General features: G+C 32.6%; 1 protein-coding gene across 1 annotated transcript; it reads left to right on the top strand.

The window, feature by feature from the left end:
- Positions 1 to 7772: 7772 nt before the first annotated feature.
- On the top strand, positions 7773 to 16383 carry LOC123548493 (carbohydrate sulfotransferase 9-like). The gene is made up of 3 exons (XM_045335788.2): positions 7773 to 8087; positions 10940 to 11226; positions 13788 to 16383. The coding sequence occupies exons 1-3, from the start codon at positions 7952 to 7954 to the stop codon at positions 14958 to 14960; spliced, it is 1596 nt and encodes a 531-aa protein (XP_045191723.2). The 5' UTR covers positions 7773 to 7951; the 3' UTR covers positions 14961 to 16383.
- Positions 16384 to 16642: the final 259 nt, after the last annotated feature.

Genomic DNA, 16642 nt, shown 5'->3' with positions numbered 1-16642 from the left:
TTCTTTTGAAAGTTTAAACACCCAGCCTTTCAAAATCATTTGGTGACATTTTTATCATCATTATTTTGGCTGCCATCTTGATTTCAAAATGGCCGCCTCAAATTATGTTATTTTCACTTTTTGCCAAACAAATTTCTTTAAAATGTACTGTATGCACTTTGTATGTAATATAAAAACAAGTTGAAATGGAACATTATTTGTGCTTAAAGGGAGATAAATCGATTGTAATTTTATAAATTTACTATAATTTGCAATATCTTCAAAAGACAGATATGACATGAACAAAGAACATTCCGTTATACAAAATATGGCTAAATCCACCATACTGTATCTCTTTTTAATTAATCTTTACACTTTAAAGCGAAGCAAATCGATAACATGATAAAGACGAAGTAAAAGGGTGGGGGCGGTAAAAAGCCAAATTGTGCATTTGCTTCTTGGTATCCTATATTATTGAAATTATTCAATTATCAGTGATTATTACATTAAATAAGTCAAGGTAAACTCTGTGTGTTATTATCAATATTTATTTATTTGGTTTGATAAAAGGGAGTCAATTACAAAATTTGAGAGATATATCAAGACATTTTAGAATGAACATTCACACTGTACCTACTTTTCTCCATTTTGGAGCTAAATAATTCAGCTGCAGTTAGAATATACAATGCTTTCTTCTAAAACTTTTAACTTGAATAAAATAAATAGGAAATACCGGGAAGTAATTTTAAGATACATTGTTGTTATCATTCTCAAATGTTCATTTTGTGGTCATCCCCAGCTTTTATTATATTTGACTGGCTTATTATAGTAGGTTGTCCCCCTTGAAAATTATCCGATACTCAATATTGGTTTCCCTATTGACATTACTTTGAGCAATAGATTATATAGGAAACTTATTTGTAATGATTAATTTCTAATATGTCTTTTGGTTTGTGATTATTTTACCAGATATGACAGAAAACTTCAATTTCTTCTCTTCAATTTAATGTGAAAATATTTATTCTAACTGAACATCTTCTTGCTTCCAATTTTGTTTTAAAAGTATCACCGTCGCTTATATTGAACATATAGTGAAAAACAGTAAACTTTTCAATTTCTTCTACTTTAGGGGCAAATAAAGCATATTTTCCAAAGCATGACAATTTATTATCACATATGTAGGTATTCTTGACTTTATAAACAATACAATAATATAATTTTAAGTGTAATAGGGTAAAGGCTTCTTGCTTCCATTTTACTTCAAAGTGTACCAAGAAATAAAAAAAAACTTGTGGATTTCTTAAAGTTCTGATGAAACTTAAACCGTGTTAATTTACGGAACTGCATATACCGACAACTGACGTACGATTCAATATAGTTTTTACAATAATAACGTTCATAATTGTCTAATTAGGAATATTGAAACATTCGACCACAGGAGAAAAACTACTTCAAAGAATAATTTTCTAATGAAATAGTGTAATTTGCAAGTTAGGCGCTCACTGAAAGCTGGGAAGGGGGGGGGGGGGGAGGGGGAGAGAATGTGTACATTTATTTAAACAAAAGACACAAAATGATTTCCACGATGTGCAAAGACAGGGTGACATATTAACAGACGCGCAATGTCGTGTCTATTTTAGAAATGAAATCCAAGCTTGAAAAAAAAATTGCATGCTTTCCATGAGTTTGCACGGTAGGATTATCTCTTTAGTACGACCTACATTTTTTGCCACGGTTTTATTCGTGGGAAACATGAAAAACAGTCACCTTTACAGCTAAAGACTTCAGTTTACACGATAAATTTGATTTCATGATTGAATTGTATTGTATGTACAAACACATATCTGAATGGCATATTTGATTTATGTATAATCAAGTAACTTAGACACTATAAATAAGTAGACAGGATGAATCAGAGCTAATTGTTTAAAAAAATGAGTTAGGATCTCTATGATACACATACACCAATGCTGATCAGAAAAAAATCAGAAACTTGATTCATAATTCAATAGATTCTTTCTTTCTTTGATTTCTATGGAAAACCTTGGATCAAGACCAGTTAATAAAACATGTGTTTGCGTGTTTTAGTAACATGTATGTTTTTTTTTAAGTTTGTTAAATTGCTCGGGGTTTTCTTTGCCACTGCCTGTCAAATACAGTATTGTTTAGTTTATTAAAACTGGCAAACTCCTAGACATGAAAGTTAAACAAAAGTACCGTTATATTGACAAGAACAATCAGTCAAGATGGGAATACATGTATCTACACACAAGTTTCGTTTTCCTCGAGGAAAACTATTATGTATACATGTGTTTGTGGGAAAGCTCGTTGATGAAATAATTTTCGGATTTCAATGTTTGGCGGGATTCAAAGTTTCAAAAGAAAAGAAATTTATTTAAATGTTTTCATTTTCTGTTACACGACAGCACGTATTTCGCAATATCTTAAGCTAACATAATGTTTTTTTACAGAAATGTTTTATATCCTTACATGAATAATACTTCTGTATGAATCTATAAAACAACATGATTTGTATCAAAAACTGGCTAACTGTTTTGTTGCTTTTTATGGAGTAACACGCGAGCCTTATTTCCGTGTATTACCTAAAGCAAAATATTAGATCAATGCAAAATCCATGACAAAGAATTATTGACTTCGGTCATGAATGACACGACTTGAGCTAATGTAAGGGAGGCAGTCCAATTTGAAGGGAATTGCTTTAACATAGTCAATAATTAAGGGAGATAATTCTTGCAAATTCTCGTTAAAAGCTGACCATGGTTATATTTTTATTAAATGGCGGCAATCTCAGAGCAATTTATGACTGAGTGGCTAAAAGGCCTTCCTTACCATTTAAAGCTGGACGTTGATTTTCAAATCACTTTGCCATCACTTATGTGAGGTTGAAACCCTTAAAGTGACGTAAAATTCTTTCAGGCGAGTTAGCATTACAACTGGTTTACCGAAGATTATTAGTTCTACCCCGGCATCTGCCTATGCCTAAAATGGCAGGCACCTAGGCCTTCCTTTACCATTCAAAGATGAAAAATTGCCATATTCCTAAATTGTTTTGGTGGGACATAAACCCTAGAACAAAACAAAACTTTATGGCCCAGTTCTTGAAGACAATCTTATCTTGTACATATATGTTTAAAGTTTTACATCACATTGACACTTGAAGGATATATAGCAACTTTCTATCTGTAATTGTTGAGGAAAATTCATGTGCCCCTCCGGGGATTATTCGGGCATAGATCGGCACCATGTAGAACCGCTGACCTTCCGCAAGCAGGCTGGATGACTCACATGGTGACCAAAGCAGGGCTCGAATCCTCGGAGACAATGGTCAAGTGATTTGATACTAACATCCTTCACCACTTGGCTACGGAGGTACTTTGTTAACTGTACTAGATGACCAGTTAGATGGTCAAAAATAAAACATTAATGAATAGAACTTTTACATTTCTGTGCAATGTAATGTGTTACCCAAGGAGTTTATTATGAAAAAGTTTAAAAATAAAGTTCTACATAAGTAGACAGATATTCCCCTTCCTATGCTTGGATTAATGATTTCCAGTTTGTTTTAAATACATGAAGTAAATTATTTATAACTGGCTATTCAATTGGTATGTCCATCACATCCTTTTAAAATGTAGAAAAAGTTCAACATTAACTGGACCAAGATGAATGAAATATGATTACAAAAGAGGACCAATGGCATTGAATTTGGGAGAATAAAGTGAAGTACCAATGTAAAACTCGGTAATGCTCAGCCAGAGTCATTTTCACTAGAAATGACAATATTTATACATATCAGCCTGTGTAGTAAAACTTTTCCTAATCTCAGGGATTTCACACAATACTAAAGACGCCTTTTAGATGTGGTTGCTTACCATTACTTGATACCATAAGAGGTCAAGGAAGTAAAGGCACTTCAGTTTTGTTCTGCGGCATTTTCTTTTGTATATTGAACACTAGTCTAATCAGTCGACTTTTCAATAAAATAGTTAAACAAACTGGTAAATACAATATAGAAAGGAAGTAGATTTGAAGTAGATTTGAAGATTAGTTCCCATACAAGCTTACTAAGGTCTAATATTGTCATTGACATGTCTACGGTTGGCAAGCCATTAAGCTGGCTTTGTTGAGTAAATGTTTATATGTATTTAATTAAGTGGTCATCTTGTTTTTCTATGTTATAATAAGGCATTATTCAGGACCCATTCATTGGGTGATTGTGATACTTAAATTCCCTTTTTGCCACTCTTAATACTCAGTTGTTTGAAGATATTGAATAAAATGTGACAGAAATCATCAAATTACGATAGAACACATATCTGAGTGTGAAAAATATAACATTTGGTAGTTAAACTGCATGTATTTATTAACAGTTTGACTGATACCTTCCGTAGCACAATGGATTTCTAATTCATATGGATATTTGGGACTATAATAGTTACAGTTAGAACAAAAGAGTTATCAAATACAGTGAATGTGTGAGGGAAAGGGGTGGGTGGAATTTGTCATATTTCATACAGATATGCTTAATATTTATATCCAAATTTAGATGCATACATGTTACATCAACAAGTTCATATGCTGAAATTTGGCTATTAACAACGCTTGTTTGTGTAAGGCTGCAGACAGTTTATTAAAGTCAAATCTTCCTGTTATACTTAAAGTGATTCAAAACTGCTAATGCTAATTAATGTTGCCTTCTACAACAGTATCTAAATTTATGACACTATCATATTTCAGTTGTAGCAGGCTACCAGTATTAGAATTTGGAAAAGCTGTACCTTTTCATGTAAAGATTGTTCTAGTTTAAGTGATGATGTTTAAATGAAAGGAAAATCAGATAACATCTCCAATTTCATCCCCATATTTGTGTTTTCTTACATTATAATAGGTATTCATTGCAGCAGGGACTTTTGCTACGCCCTGACAGTTTTGTTTTATAAATAAAATGTCTTTAAATAATTGATACTATGTTTAAGTTGAATGTCTTAGTATGTATTTGGATAAATATACTATCTCTTTTAAAGAATGATCGCATTTTACCATTTAAAATTGTATGTACAAAAAAGAAGAATTTTCACCAATAATTCCATTTGAAAATTATGTTTTTCATGTATAAAAAATCAATAATTGATTAAAACTTTAAAAAAATATTTAAGGGCATACTTACTGAAATATAGCAGGAATTCAGAAATTCAAGATGGCTGCCACAATGATGGCCAAAAATATGTTACCAATGGAATTCTTAAAGGTGGTCAATCACATTTAAGCAAAATTTTGTGACATTTTTTACTTTGTGTATATTCTGTTAGAGATTTATTTAAAAAACAAAAATACCCATTACTTAGAGTTAGATCCCTGTTAGAAATGTATACTTCTGTATTGATTTTCATAAACATTTGTAATTACTCCCCTTTAATATGAAAATATTTAAAATGCTTGGTATTTCTTTTTATTTCCATATAATTCCGAGTTTTACATTCGCATTGGATAGATATACCAAATATTTAACAATCTGAATCATAAGGTGGGTTTTAAAATGCATGTAGCTTCTGAATTTCATTTTTTTCCTTTCCATCTTGGTTGCGCAACCAAGATAGGCAAAGGGAGGTAATAATAATTTTTCAAACTTGCATTTTTAATGAATTCAATCTATATATGTAATTGTTAATGCAATTATTTTACGAATATAATACAATATATCGGTTAGTTATATATTTTCTTAGGTAAAGTAGGTTTATCACATTTATACTTATTATAAAATAACTCGATCTTGGTTGGGCATCTGCAATAGGAAAACCAATTATTAAAAATATCTCCAGTGAAAACCTAACTTGTATTAAGCGCTAACTGAACATAAATGAGTGTAAATGATCAGATGTTAAAGTTTAAAACAAATCCGTTACTCAGCCAAAATCTGATTATCCACCTTTAAAAGGTATCACATAAGCTTTCATAAAAACATAACTTTTCAAAATATAGGAAAATAGTCCACAGGATTACAATTCACCACGGACTACTGCCCAATTTGACACTAACAGCTGAAAACTGTTTACTTCCTTCGTAAAAGAGATAAAAAAAAAAGATCGCAGTAGTATATGATTTGCTTTCTATTTTGGACTTTAACCAATTCAGACCAAAAGAAACTCAATTTTATACATATCCAACATATGCTTTTGAAAATAATGGCAATTTGAATAGATCATGTATTAACAAATTTTGCCAGGAACACATACCACAATTCACTAGTAATATTATAGTTTCATTAAAGCCCTCCAGCACACAAAACTGAGGAATCAGTCCTGTTTCCAGCATCTAAATATGAGCCGTGCCATGAGAAAATCAACATAGTCTGCGCAGTCTGGTCAGGATCCATGCTGTTCGCTAACGGTTTCTCTAATTGCAGTAGGTTTTAAAAGCGAACAGTATGGATCCGCGCAGGCTGGTCTGGATCCATGCTGGCCGCAAACCCACTATGTTGATTTTCTCATGGCACGGCTCATATGTTAAACTATCAAGCTGGCTGAAATTTATGGCAATTTTAAGTTACTGGTACCGTGCTGGACTTGTTCCAGGAAGCTACAAACACACGGATGAGCACCAGATGTTACCGCCTTAATGTTTCACAAATTACCCTTCATGCTAATTTGTCTATCCCAAGACACTAAAATGATGTCTATTTGGAGATAATTGTCTGTCCTGTCCGAATTTGTGTCGTGCACATTTCAAAATATTTTGGCCATGAGTCATCAAATCTCACATGATTAGCATGCAGCACGTGAAGTTGTGCAGCTGGTGTTTTAATTTGGAAATTACACAAGCAGACTAGAGTTATGGCCATTTACTTAAAAATATATCCGTACGAATTTGTGTTCTGCATATCTCAAAAAGTATTTTACCTAGAGTCGTCAATCCATACAGGATTTCAAAAAGCCATACCAGAGTTACGGCCATTGAATAGTCAAAATTATGCATAAAAAAGGGCCTTTGTGTCACGTGTATTATAGGAATGTTATTTAGCACTTGAAGTTGTTCACCTCGGGTTTTGTTTGAGATTCCACTGATCCTGACCAGAGGCACGGCCCTTGACTAAGTGGAAAATACACATATTAAGTATCTATATATCTTAAAATATTTTACCTAGTCATGAAACCATGTATAGTGACGGGAAATGTGGGCACCTGCGTCCTATGGACACACATCTAGTTATCATTTGTTGTATATGTAATTTTCTAAACCTTACGCCTAATAAGATTTAATGCAATCGAATTGTCTAAAGTATGTGATTTATAATGCTTCCACAATAAAAAATGAAGACTGCTCGTTGGAGTTTTCTTTGAAACAAAATCTTTGATGCGATCGTTCCGAAGAACTATTTATCAATTTAATGTTTCTTTAAATTTAAGTTAACCTTTTACGTGGTATAGAGATTAGTATGGATTTGTTGTTGATCAGTGCATAGGACGCAGTATGGAATTGCAATTGTGGATATCAACCGTGATAGATTATGGAAACGGTCTGGATGTGAAAATGAGCATGTATATAGTTTGAATCGGTTGACAATCCAGCGTGTATCCCCACATTGTTTATTTACAGATATGAACCAGTATATCCTGCAAGTCTGTTTATAAAACTTTATTGGAATATATTTTTCAACGGCAACAGCTGTAAAATGAATTTAATTGATTTCGAAATAGCTTTCTTTGTTTTGTTATTGTATTTCCTTAAGTAACATGTGTGCTTGTCATGAAGTAGTATAACAGCTAGAGGAATAACAATGTTAGCATTTTTAGTTAGCTGTATTGATAAAAGATAGATAATGATATGGAATATATTTTGTTTAACTGTGTAAAATGTGTAAAAACATACATGTTTAGATGCGGATAAATGGGCGTGGCTGCTTATATATCTAGAACGTCAAGAATTTCACTATTTCATAACGTAAAGTGTTAAAATGGATTTATATATAGGACATAAAATAAAAAGAATTTATACTTGCAAGAACAAAACATTTTCATCAGTAGTGTTTTTTCTGATGTTGATTCTCGCACTTGTTATTACACATACCTGCATTTCTCTTTCTAGAGCTGGTGAGTATTTTCCGAAAGTATATAGAAGATTAAACAATAATAATTAAATTAAAAAAAAACACGTTCAGACTCTTGAAAACATATGTATGTGTCATAAATGATGCATAATACATTCACTTGTAACTTACACAAAAATGAATATAATTAATTCATACATATCTATACGAATTGTAAACTATTTACAAATGTAAATATAACTAAGTATATATGTATCTTTCCGGATTAACATGTTTACTAACATTCAAAATATAACTCAGTTCGTAAGTATCTGTCTGATTTTTAGCGATTTCAAGTAATGAAAGATCTGAACTACGTTCAATAGCAGGAAATGGTTTTATTTAGGGTACATCAGTACAAAAATTTGGATAAAAAATATTTCGAGAATTAGAAACCAAGCTAGATTTGTCTTTTCAAATATTAAAACATCTGTCATTGTCAAAACATTCATGACAATTCAATTTGAGTGGCATACATATTCTGTATTATTTTTATATTAGTTTGTGTGTGTGTGCGTGTGCGTGTGCGTCTGCATCTGCGTGCATACATGCGTGCGTGTGTGTGTCATTTTGTTGTTGTTTATCTCGCTTTAGGGCCCACGGGTTACCCCGTCAATTATCTCCGTAACTGGTATGTACGTTAGTTACCTAGCAATACTATATAAACTAAATGATTGCATAAAGGATATAAATACAACGTGTTTTAAACAACTTTTTAAGGTGTTACTAATGTAATATATTATCACAGATGTTTATTTTATTTTCTTGTATTATTACTAGAAGCTAGTTTAAACAAATGTTGTATTTTTATCAGAGGGTCACAGTGTTTACATGAGATATTTTATACATAAGTATTAATGTTATAAGCCGTCAACATTATAAGGAACTTGCTTGCCTGTCGCTGTGCTTTCATTTCTGTCATTCCTTGGCATACATGTTGGATCATTTTTATCTATCGCGTTAAAACTAAACATCCATTACATATAGATTATGAATATTTTATGCCGCCACAATACGATATGTGCTATACGGCGTCACTTAAGAACATGCTATTTTAGCATAGGAAAGGTAAAAAAATCTAGATTCCACCCCAACACTTGGTCGGACAATTCTAAAGTAAAATCGTTACGTGATTTGTCGATGAATGAATCGAAATATATACAGGCACACTATATGACTGCTTTTAATTGGACAATTACTAAGCCGATACGAAAATGATAACCTAATGTGGAATACGCCGTACGGTTTTAGTTAAATATGAAACACCTTTCGGGCAAACATTATTCAGAACATAAGAAGTAATTTATATTGTAATTACAAAATAAACATGACCATGACGTGTTCTTGAAGACATTCTTTTCTTTAAAAGATGCAGACTTGAATAAATTCACTTTTTCCCCATCTCAAGGCACACAGGCATGAGTAAATTTAACTTTTTCCCATCTCAACTACACAAACACGAGTAAATTCAACTTTTTGCGATCTCGATGCATTTAGACATTTACATGAATAAATTATTTTTCCCATCTTGAGGAACACAGACATGAGTAAATCCAACTTTTTCCCATGTCAAGGCATATACAGGGTGATTTTAAGACACGAAGAAAGAAATGTCGTATTGCTACGTTTTAAAGTATTGAAATACAATTCCTAAATTAAACACGAAACAGCATGTGATACCAGTAAAATATTTCAAATTTTTCGAAATTTTAGACTCGCTTTCGAAACTGATAACGAAACAGCTTTATGGAGCGCTCTTTGGCCTACACCTGATAAACACATGTATAGGCTGTTTGATATTAACAACAGGCGATTAAGATAACACGAAAATCATTTTCATGAAAACTATTTGCTGATTTGATCTTGCGCAATTCCCTATTTTAACGACATTTTTGTCACTTTCATTTTTGAAATGTTTATCTTATACGGTTATGCGCATACGGTTATGCGGATAGGCATTTCTTAATAATAAAATTGTGGTCAAGTATGACTTGTATGTAGCATTTTTGGCTCAAACCACAAACCTAAAAAGCAGATCATTTAGATCTACGCAAATGTTTCGCTTTTAAGACAAGTTTAAAACGTTACCTCTTAGAAATATCGGAAGATTGTCGAAGAAGAGATGCTTCTCGCGAAGGCAAATATATTTTCCAAAGCAACCAAGTATGCATTGATATTACAACCTTTGCCTACTTTACCAACACATGTAAATCAGGGGCCGTATTCATAAAGCATCTTAAGTAAAAGTATAAGAAATTGATTATTTACTTAAGTATTACTTAGGTAAGAAATTTATTTTAATTAAGTATATTTTTTATTCATAAAACAACTTAATAAGTAATTCTTGGCTTTTATTGTGGACGAAAACATTAAAAAAAAACACATTAATTTCAGACAGATACAACATGCACAATTATGTGCTTTTATCTGAGAAACAACACTTTAATCGTACTCACGACGCCATTTTGTTTTCTGACTTTAGTCATTTCTTACGTATCTTAAGTTTTAGCTGTTTTATGAATAGGACTTAAGTTTTTTACTTAGACTTAAGCTGAAATCACCACAAACTTAAGTAAAATCTTCAACTTAAGTCAAAACTTATACTTAAGATGCTTTATGAATACGGCCCCAGGTTTACAAAAATCGAGTTTTGATTTTCTGTTCACGTAATCATAAATAAGTCTATATTGAGCCTATTTGTAACATATTTTCAAAAAAAACACAGATTGTCAAGTAGCAGTTTTATAGCAAATGTTTCATCGATAAAAAACAGCTTACTGCTTCTTGTGACAACAAAGACAGAATTATTAACCTAATGGAAAATAACCATGCTTTCAAACACAAACTTTCTTTTAGTTATCAACAAAAGTATTAAACTGAGAAGTGAAGACAACAATATGCACCTCCCGTCATCACGATACTTACCTGAGCTGAGAACTGAGGGCAATAATACATATATGCACAGCCCTTCAACTGGATCCCCGCTTGTGCTGAGAAATGATGATGATGCCAACGACCAGTCAATAGGATCCCTGCATGAACTGAGAAATGATAACAATGTCAACAGTCCATCAACAGGACCCCAATCTAAGCTGAGAAGTGATGACAAGAATATGAACCGCCCGACAACAGGATCAAACCAGGTTACAACCTTTCTTTAAGAGACATGTCTTATTTAGTGGTGAGATTCCTGTACACCCAACACACCGCCTGGAGAGAATGTGTGGGGCACTTAGATTTGCCATTGTCTGTACGTCTGTCCGACCGTACTTCCATCCAAATTTGTGTCGTGCATGTCTCAAAAAGTATTCGACCAGGAGTCATCAATCCTCATTGAATTGTCATTCAACATGTGACGTTGTGCACATGGTGTTTTAATTGGGATTTCAGACACTAAAACATCACTTAAGGCCCTTCACTTATTAAATAAATGGCCTGAAAATTGTATCTCAAAAATATTTGACCTAGGATTGTGACATATTATAGGAATATTATTCAGCATATGAAGTTGTGCTAGAGGGGTTTTGTTTGAGATTTCACTCAGCCAAAGTTATGGCCCTTGATATAATCAAATATATACATAAAGGACATTCACGTTTGTACCGAATGTATCTCAAAAATTGTTATAAGATTACTAAAACGTTAGAGGACTGTTATATAGCATGTTAAAGTGTGCTGTTTGTGATTTTACACAGCCAGACCAGATCTATGGTCATTGACTTAGTAAAAAGAAACACATCAATGCTTAAAAGTTTATTTCGCAGATGTCTTAAAAATGGTTGACTTGGAGTCATGAAGCCACGTAAGAAAATTTTTCAGAATATGAATTTATGTAACTGAGCTCTTTTTGTATTTTTTGGATTTCACTCTGCAAGACAACAGTTATTGTCCATGAGGAAGTTAAAAAATATGCATTGAGGGCATGAAAGTTTGCGCCCTCTTGTAACTCAAAAGAATTTCAGTTGGAGTCATAAAATATTAGAGGATTATTATATAGCATGTGCAGCTGTGCACTTGGTGTTATATTTGAGATTTCACTAAAAGGTTTGTGTGGCATATATCTTTACAAATATTTCTCCTGAATCATGAAACCAAAAATGTTAGTACTTCACATATTTAACTTTTTGTCATCGTAACGTATTTAAATGAATTTCTCTGGAGGGGATATTTTATTAGGTCCAATATACGAAGTATGTGAATAGCTGTCCTACTCGCCCCGGAGCCGGTGTCAGCATCCACATCTTGGTTCAAAAGAATTGTTTCAATTCCACTTTATCTCTGTTATTACTTTATGGATTTGCTTTAAGCTTAAAATAGTTCTTCCACATCACCACTCACATCATATGACACAAACCCCATAACTCTAGCACCAATTGTTCACTTGAAACGTTTAAGTTTTGGTGCTCTTTAACTCTCTTGCAACTAAATTGTTTTGATTTAAACTAAAATAGTTATTCCATATAATCGCCACATCATATGACACAAGGTCCGTAACTCTGGTAACAGTATTTTGTGAATTAGGCCCCTTTTTACTTAGAATTAATGTTGTGATGCACTTTTGCTCTATCTCACTTATCAAGGATTTATTCAAACTTAAAACAGTTATTTCATATTATGTCCAGATGATATGACAGATGATGCATTAGCCTTGCAGAAATACGTATTCCGTTAACTATGTCACTTTTGTACTTACTTAATGTTTTAATACACTTTTACCCTGTCTTTATTATTTGTAAAAACATTTGACTCAGACTCAAACTCTTGTCCAATATCATCAGCAACATTGGAGACGGTTAGCTCCAGGTTCATCAGATATGCCTTGCTTCACTATTCAGCATAGTCGAGTGCGTGTCTTCTGTAACAGCTTTTGTTTACAATGTCCTGTAGCTTCATAATATGTTGGAGAAATAAAGTGAGCGTTTACTCGCAATTGTATATAAAAAAAAATCGCCATGACCGATTTAAGACTGTGCCCATTGTATTATCGTTATTGTTCCATTATTCTTTTCCTTTGTTGTGTCTTTGTATCTTTGAATAGCACGTCATGTAGTATACTGTTTTTGGAATGGCGGCATTCCTGAACAGGACTATTCCTATGGGATCTTATCTTTGACATTGTTGCTTTTAGAATTTTGATATACATTGTTTTCTGCGTTCAAAAACAGTGAGATGCAAGCCTCTTTAAAATTCTATTTTGAACCAGTAAATCATGAATTGGCTTCATTTCCCTTAAAACGAAGAGCGCCAATCAAATGCGATTTCTATTAGAGTAGAATCAGGTGTTATCACTCCAAGCGATTAACTTGTCGAAACGAGAACACGATAGATATATACATTTGTGTAAATAACAAATTTTCATTTATTGATTTAATATAAAGTCTATCTGAGATATGTTGGATAAAGAAGCAATTTTATTTCGCCGAAATTTTCGCGCCTTATAGAGACATTCTCGTGTTTGTAAGTGTGCTATGTGTCATGTTAAAGACTTGAATTACATTAAATCAAATCATTTTAGTATTCTTACAGTTTTGTTGAGAAAAAATCTAAATGCAGGAGAAATATCATAGCATGTATTATGGTGATATAAAAGATGCAGGCAAAATATCATTGGAAGATGTTGAAACATTTGTGAAGTATATATGGCAATATATTTTGTAGTACTTACATTTGTTTGTTGTTAAATTTTTAACGACATATTTTTCAGATCTATAATTTTCAAACGACTATTGCCAGAAATGCTGAGAGAAAGAAACGTCTTCAACAGCGATGCAGCACATCTGATCAGAAAGAAAGAATTAATGTTACAAAAAAGCATGAGTTTTTTAAAAAAGAACGTATCAGAATTCTGACCAATCCACTTGTATCTGTAGCCTACTGTCGTGTAAGTAAAGCTGCTTCATGGTATACTATCAACGCACTTGGTAAAATTCTTAACTGCACGGAGGAATGTTTACGTAGTTTTTCTGAAAGAATCCGCATGTTATCATATGAACGTAAAAGAGAGGCACTCAATAATGCTTACAAATTTATGTTTGTTAGGGAACCATACGGACGGCTTTTTTCTACATATTGTAATAAGTTTTATTTCCCAAAAGGCTATTGGAGTCCAGTAGGAATAGATATTATTAGAAGATTCAGAGAGAACCCGTCAGAAGACAGTTTAGTGTACGGACATGATGTAACATTTGCTGAACTTATACGTTATACTATTGAAGACTTTGAGGCTGGAAACAAAATGGATGCACATATAAGACCCATGCATACCAACTGTAAACCTTGTGACTATGATTATGATTTTATAGGTAAATTAGAAACAATGCAATCAGACTGGAAATACCTAGCACATGAATGGAAATCTAGGAACATCACAACGAATATTCCTACTGATATTGGCGAAAAATCAACAGATATATTTGGCGAAATGATTCATGTGCATGTAACTTTAAAAAAAATAGAAGATTCGAATATAACGCTATATGACCTTTACCAAAGAGCATGGAATTACTACCAGATAACTTCAGTTATATCTAAACGTATTAGTATGCCATTATCAAGATCTGATAACAGATATTTTGGTTATTATTCACTTCTTTATCATCTGAAACGTGCAAGAATGTATTCGGAACAATATGCCACCGAAATGAAAGCTCAAAGGCATGAAGCAATGTTACAAGCATATTCTACCGTGCCTTCGGAAGATTTGGAAAGATTGAAAAGTGTAGTCAAGGAAGACTGCCTGTTGTTTGGTTATGATGACAGTCCTGAATGGCTGTTTGGAAGAAAGATCGTCTATAATAAGTTAGCTTCATTTGATTACTTTAGCGGTATAAATGGAGACAAAACGTTTAAACAAAATGACAAAATTTTGTCGATTTAGCATAAAGAGATATTTGCGTGGTTGAGATCTCTTTAATAGTGCGTTAGCGGAGTTCTTCAAATTGTCCCGGTCATGTCTGTTCATATAGTTCTGGTATTCAGGCGTTTAAGAATGACAAATTCGTGGTCATTTTTAAAAGGAGTGTACTTTACGTTGGCACTGGACTGAGTTAATGTACTTTTATCATTAGTACAATTTTATTTACATATCACACGTTAAAGGAAAACCGTTAACAAAAGTTAACAAGGGTTTAATTTATAAATGACATTAGTTTTTTATATCATCTTCACAGTTAAAACTGTATTTACATTCTATAGTTAATTAGTTTAGTGTTAAGACATGCACGTGTTTTACGGAATTATCCAATAGTGCATACACCCATCGTCTGGAAATGTTACACATAACGTTTGGTAAAAGCAAGGTGCGTGTTTCATCCTCTCTTATCTGCTACTTTACGGCGAGGGCCTCACATGTTGTTACAAAACAAAATTGAATATACCGGGAAATGATCCCGTGATCAGTTATTAGATTTCAACCACCTGGCATTAATAACAAAAAGACACAAAAGCATACGAAAATGTAATTCAATAGACAATATACGAAACAGTACCTTAATAAACCATATAAGAAAACGTATGTCCGTAAACAATCCTAGCAACGTGTACGAACGTGGTTGAAAAGTGTGAGAAGTAAACGATTTGAATACGAAATTAGCGGATACAAATACCGCTATTTTAATTTATACCTTACCTTCAGTAAATGTTTCCAATATGCAAAAATATGCTACGTTTATCGTTTTTGTAAGAAATAAGATGCCAGGCAATATTTCATCACTGGATAGACTAACGGGGAGTGTCGGATATTCAGATGATCTTACTTTTACGAAAATACTGTAAAGTATTACGTTATGCATAATGCATTACGTTGAATGAAGTAATATCTGAATTATTGATTTTAGATATTTCCAGCATTTTAACAATTTCACAATGACTATTATATGCTGGTACCAAACTTTTCAGTTCTCTAATGGCGGCCATTGAACTCGAGAACGGAAAAATGTGCAGCCTTTTTAACGGTGGATTTTATTAATTTTATAATCTTTTTTTTTCAAACGTAACTAAAGAAACTCACAGTTACGTTATTCATAAAGAGGTGTTACCTGCAAAAGCGACGCACTGTTGTGTAAACTGGACTCCATTTAAAATATTCATGTTTATACGTTATATGCTTACCAAATTAGTAAAGCTAACTGTCATCTTGCTGATTTCCGATTTCAAAAGCTCTCTACACAATTTGTCCTTGGGAGTACAATGCTTGAATGAAATGCTGTAGAGTATTTTCTATAATTTCTTTTTTTTTCTCTTTGGAACCATACGATATGGCCCCTTTATTTTTTAAAAAAAAACACACACACACACACACACACACACACACACACACACATATATATATATATATATATATATATATATATATATATATATATATATATATATACAAAAACAAAGCATAATGTTTGTACTACATAATCTCACTTATTAACTTGAAAACTAAATAGATAGTATTATTTTCAAATATACATGACGACATTTGTGACGTCAATTAATTGATGTACAATAAGTGTTATGTTATTATAACTTAATGTAGTCCATAATTGACTAACAAATATAAGAAACAAGGAC

This window comes from Mercenaria mercenaria, chromosome 6 (genome assembly GCF_021730395.1).
Source record: "Mercenaria mercenaria strain notata chromosome 6, MADL_Memer_1, whole genome shotgun sequence".
Classification (NCBI taxonomy): Eukaryota; Metazoa; Mollusca; class Bivalvia; order Venerida; family Veneridae; genus Mercenaria; species Mercenaria mercenaria.
This window is presented reverse-complemented; position numbering and strand designations above follow the sequence as displayed.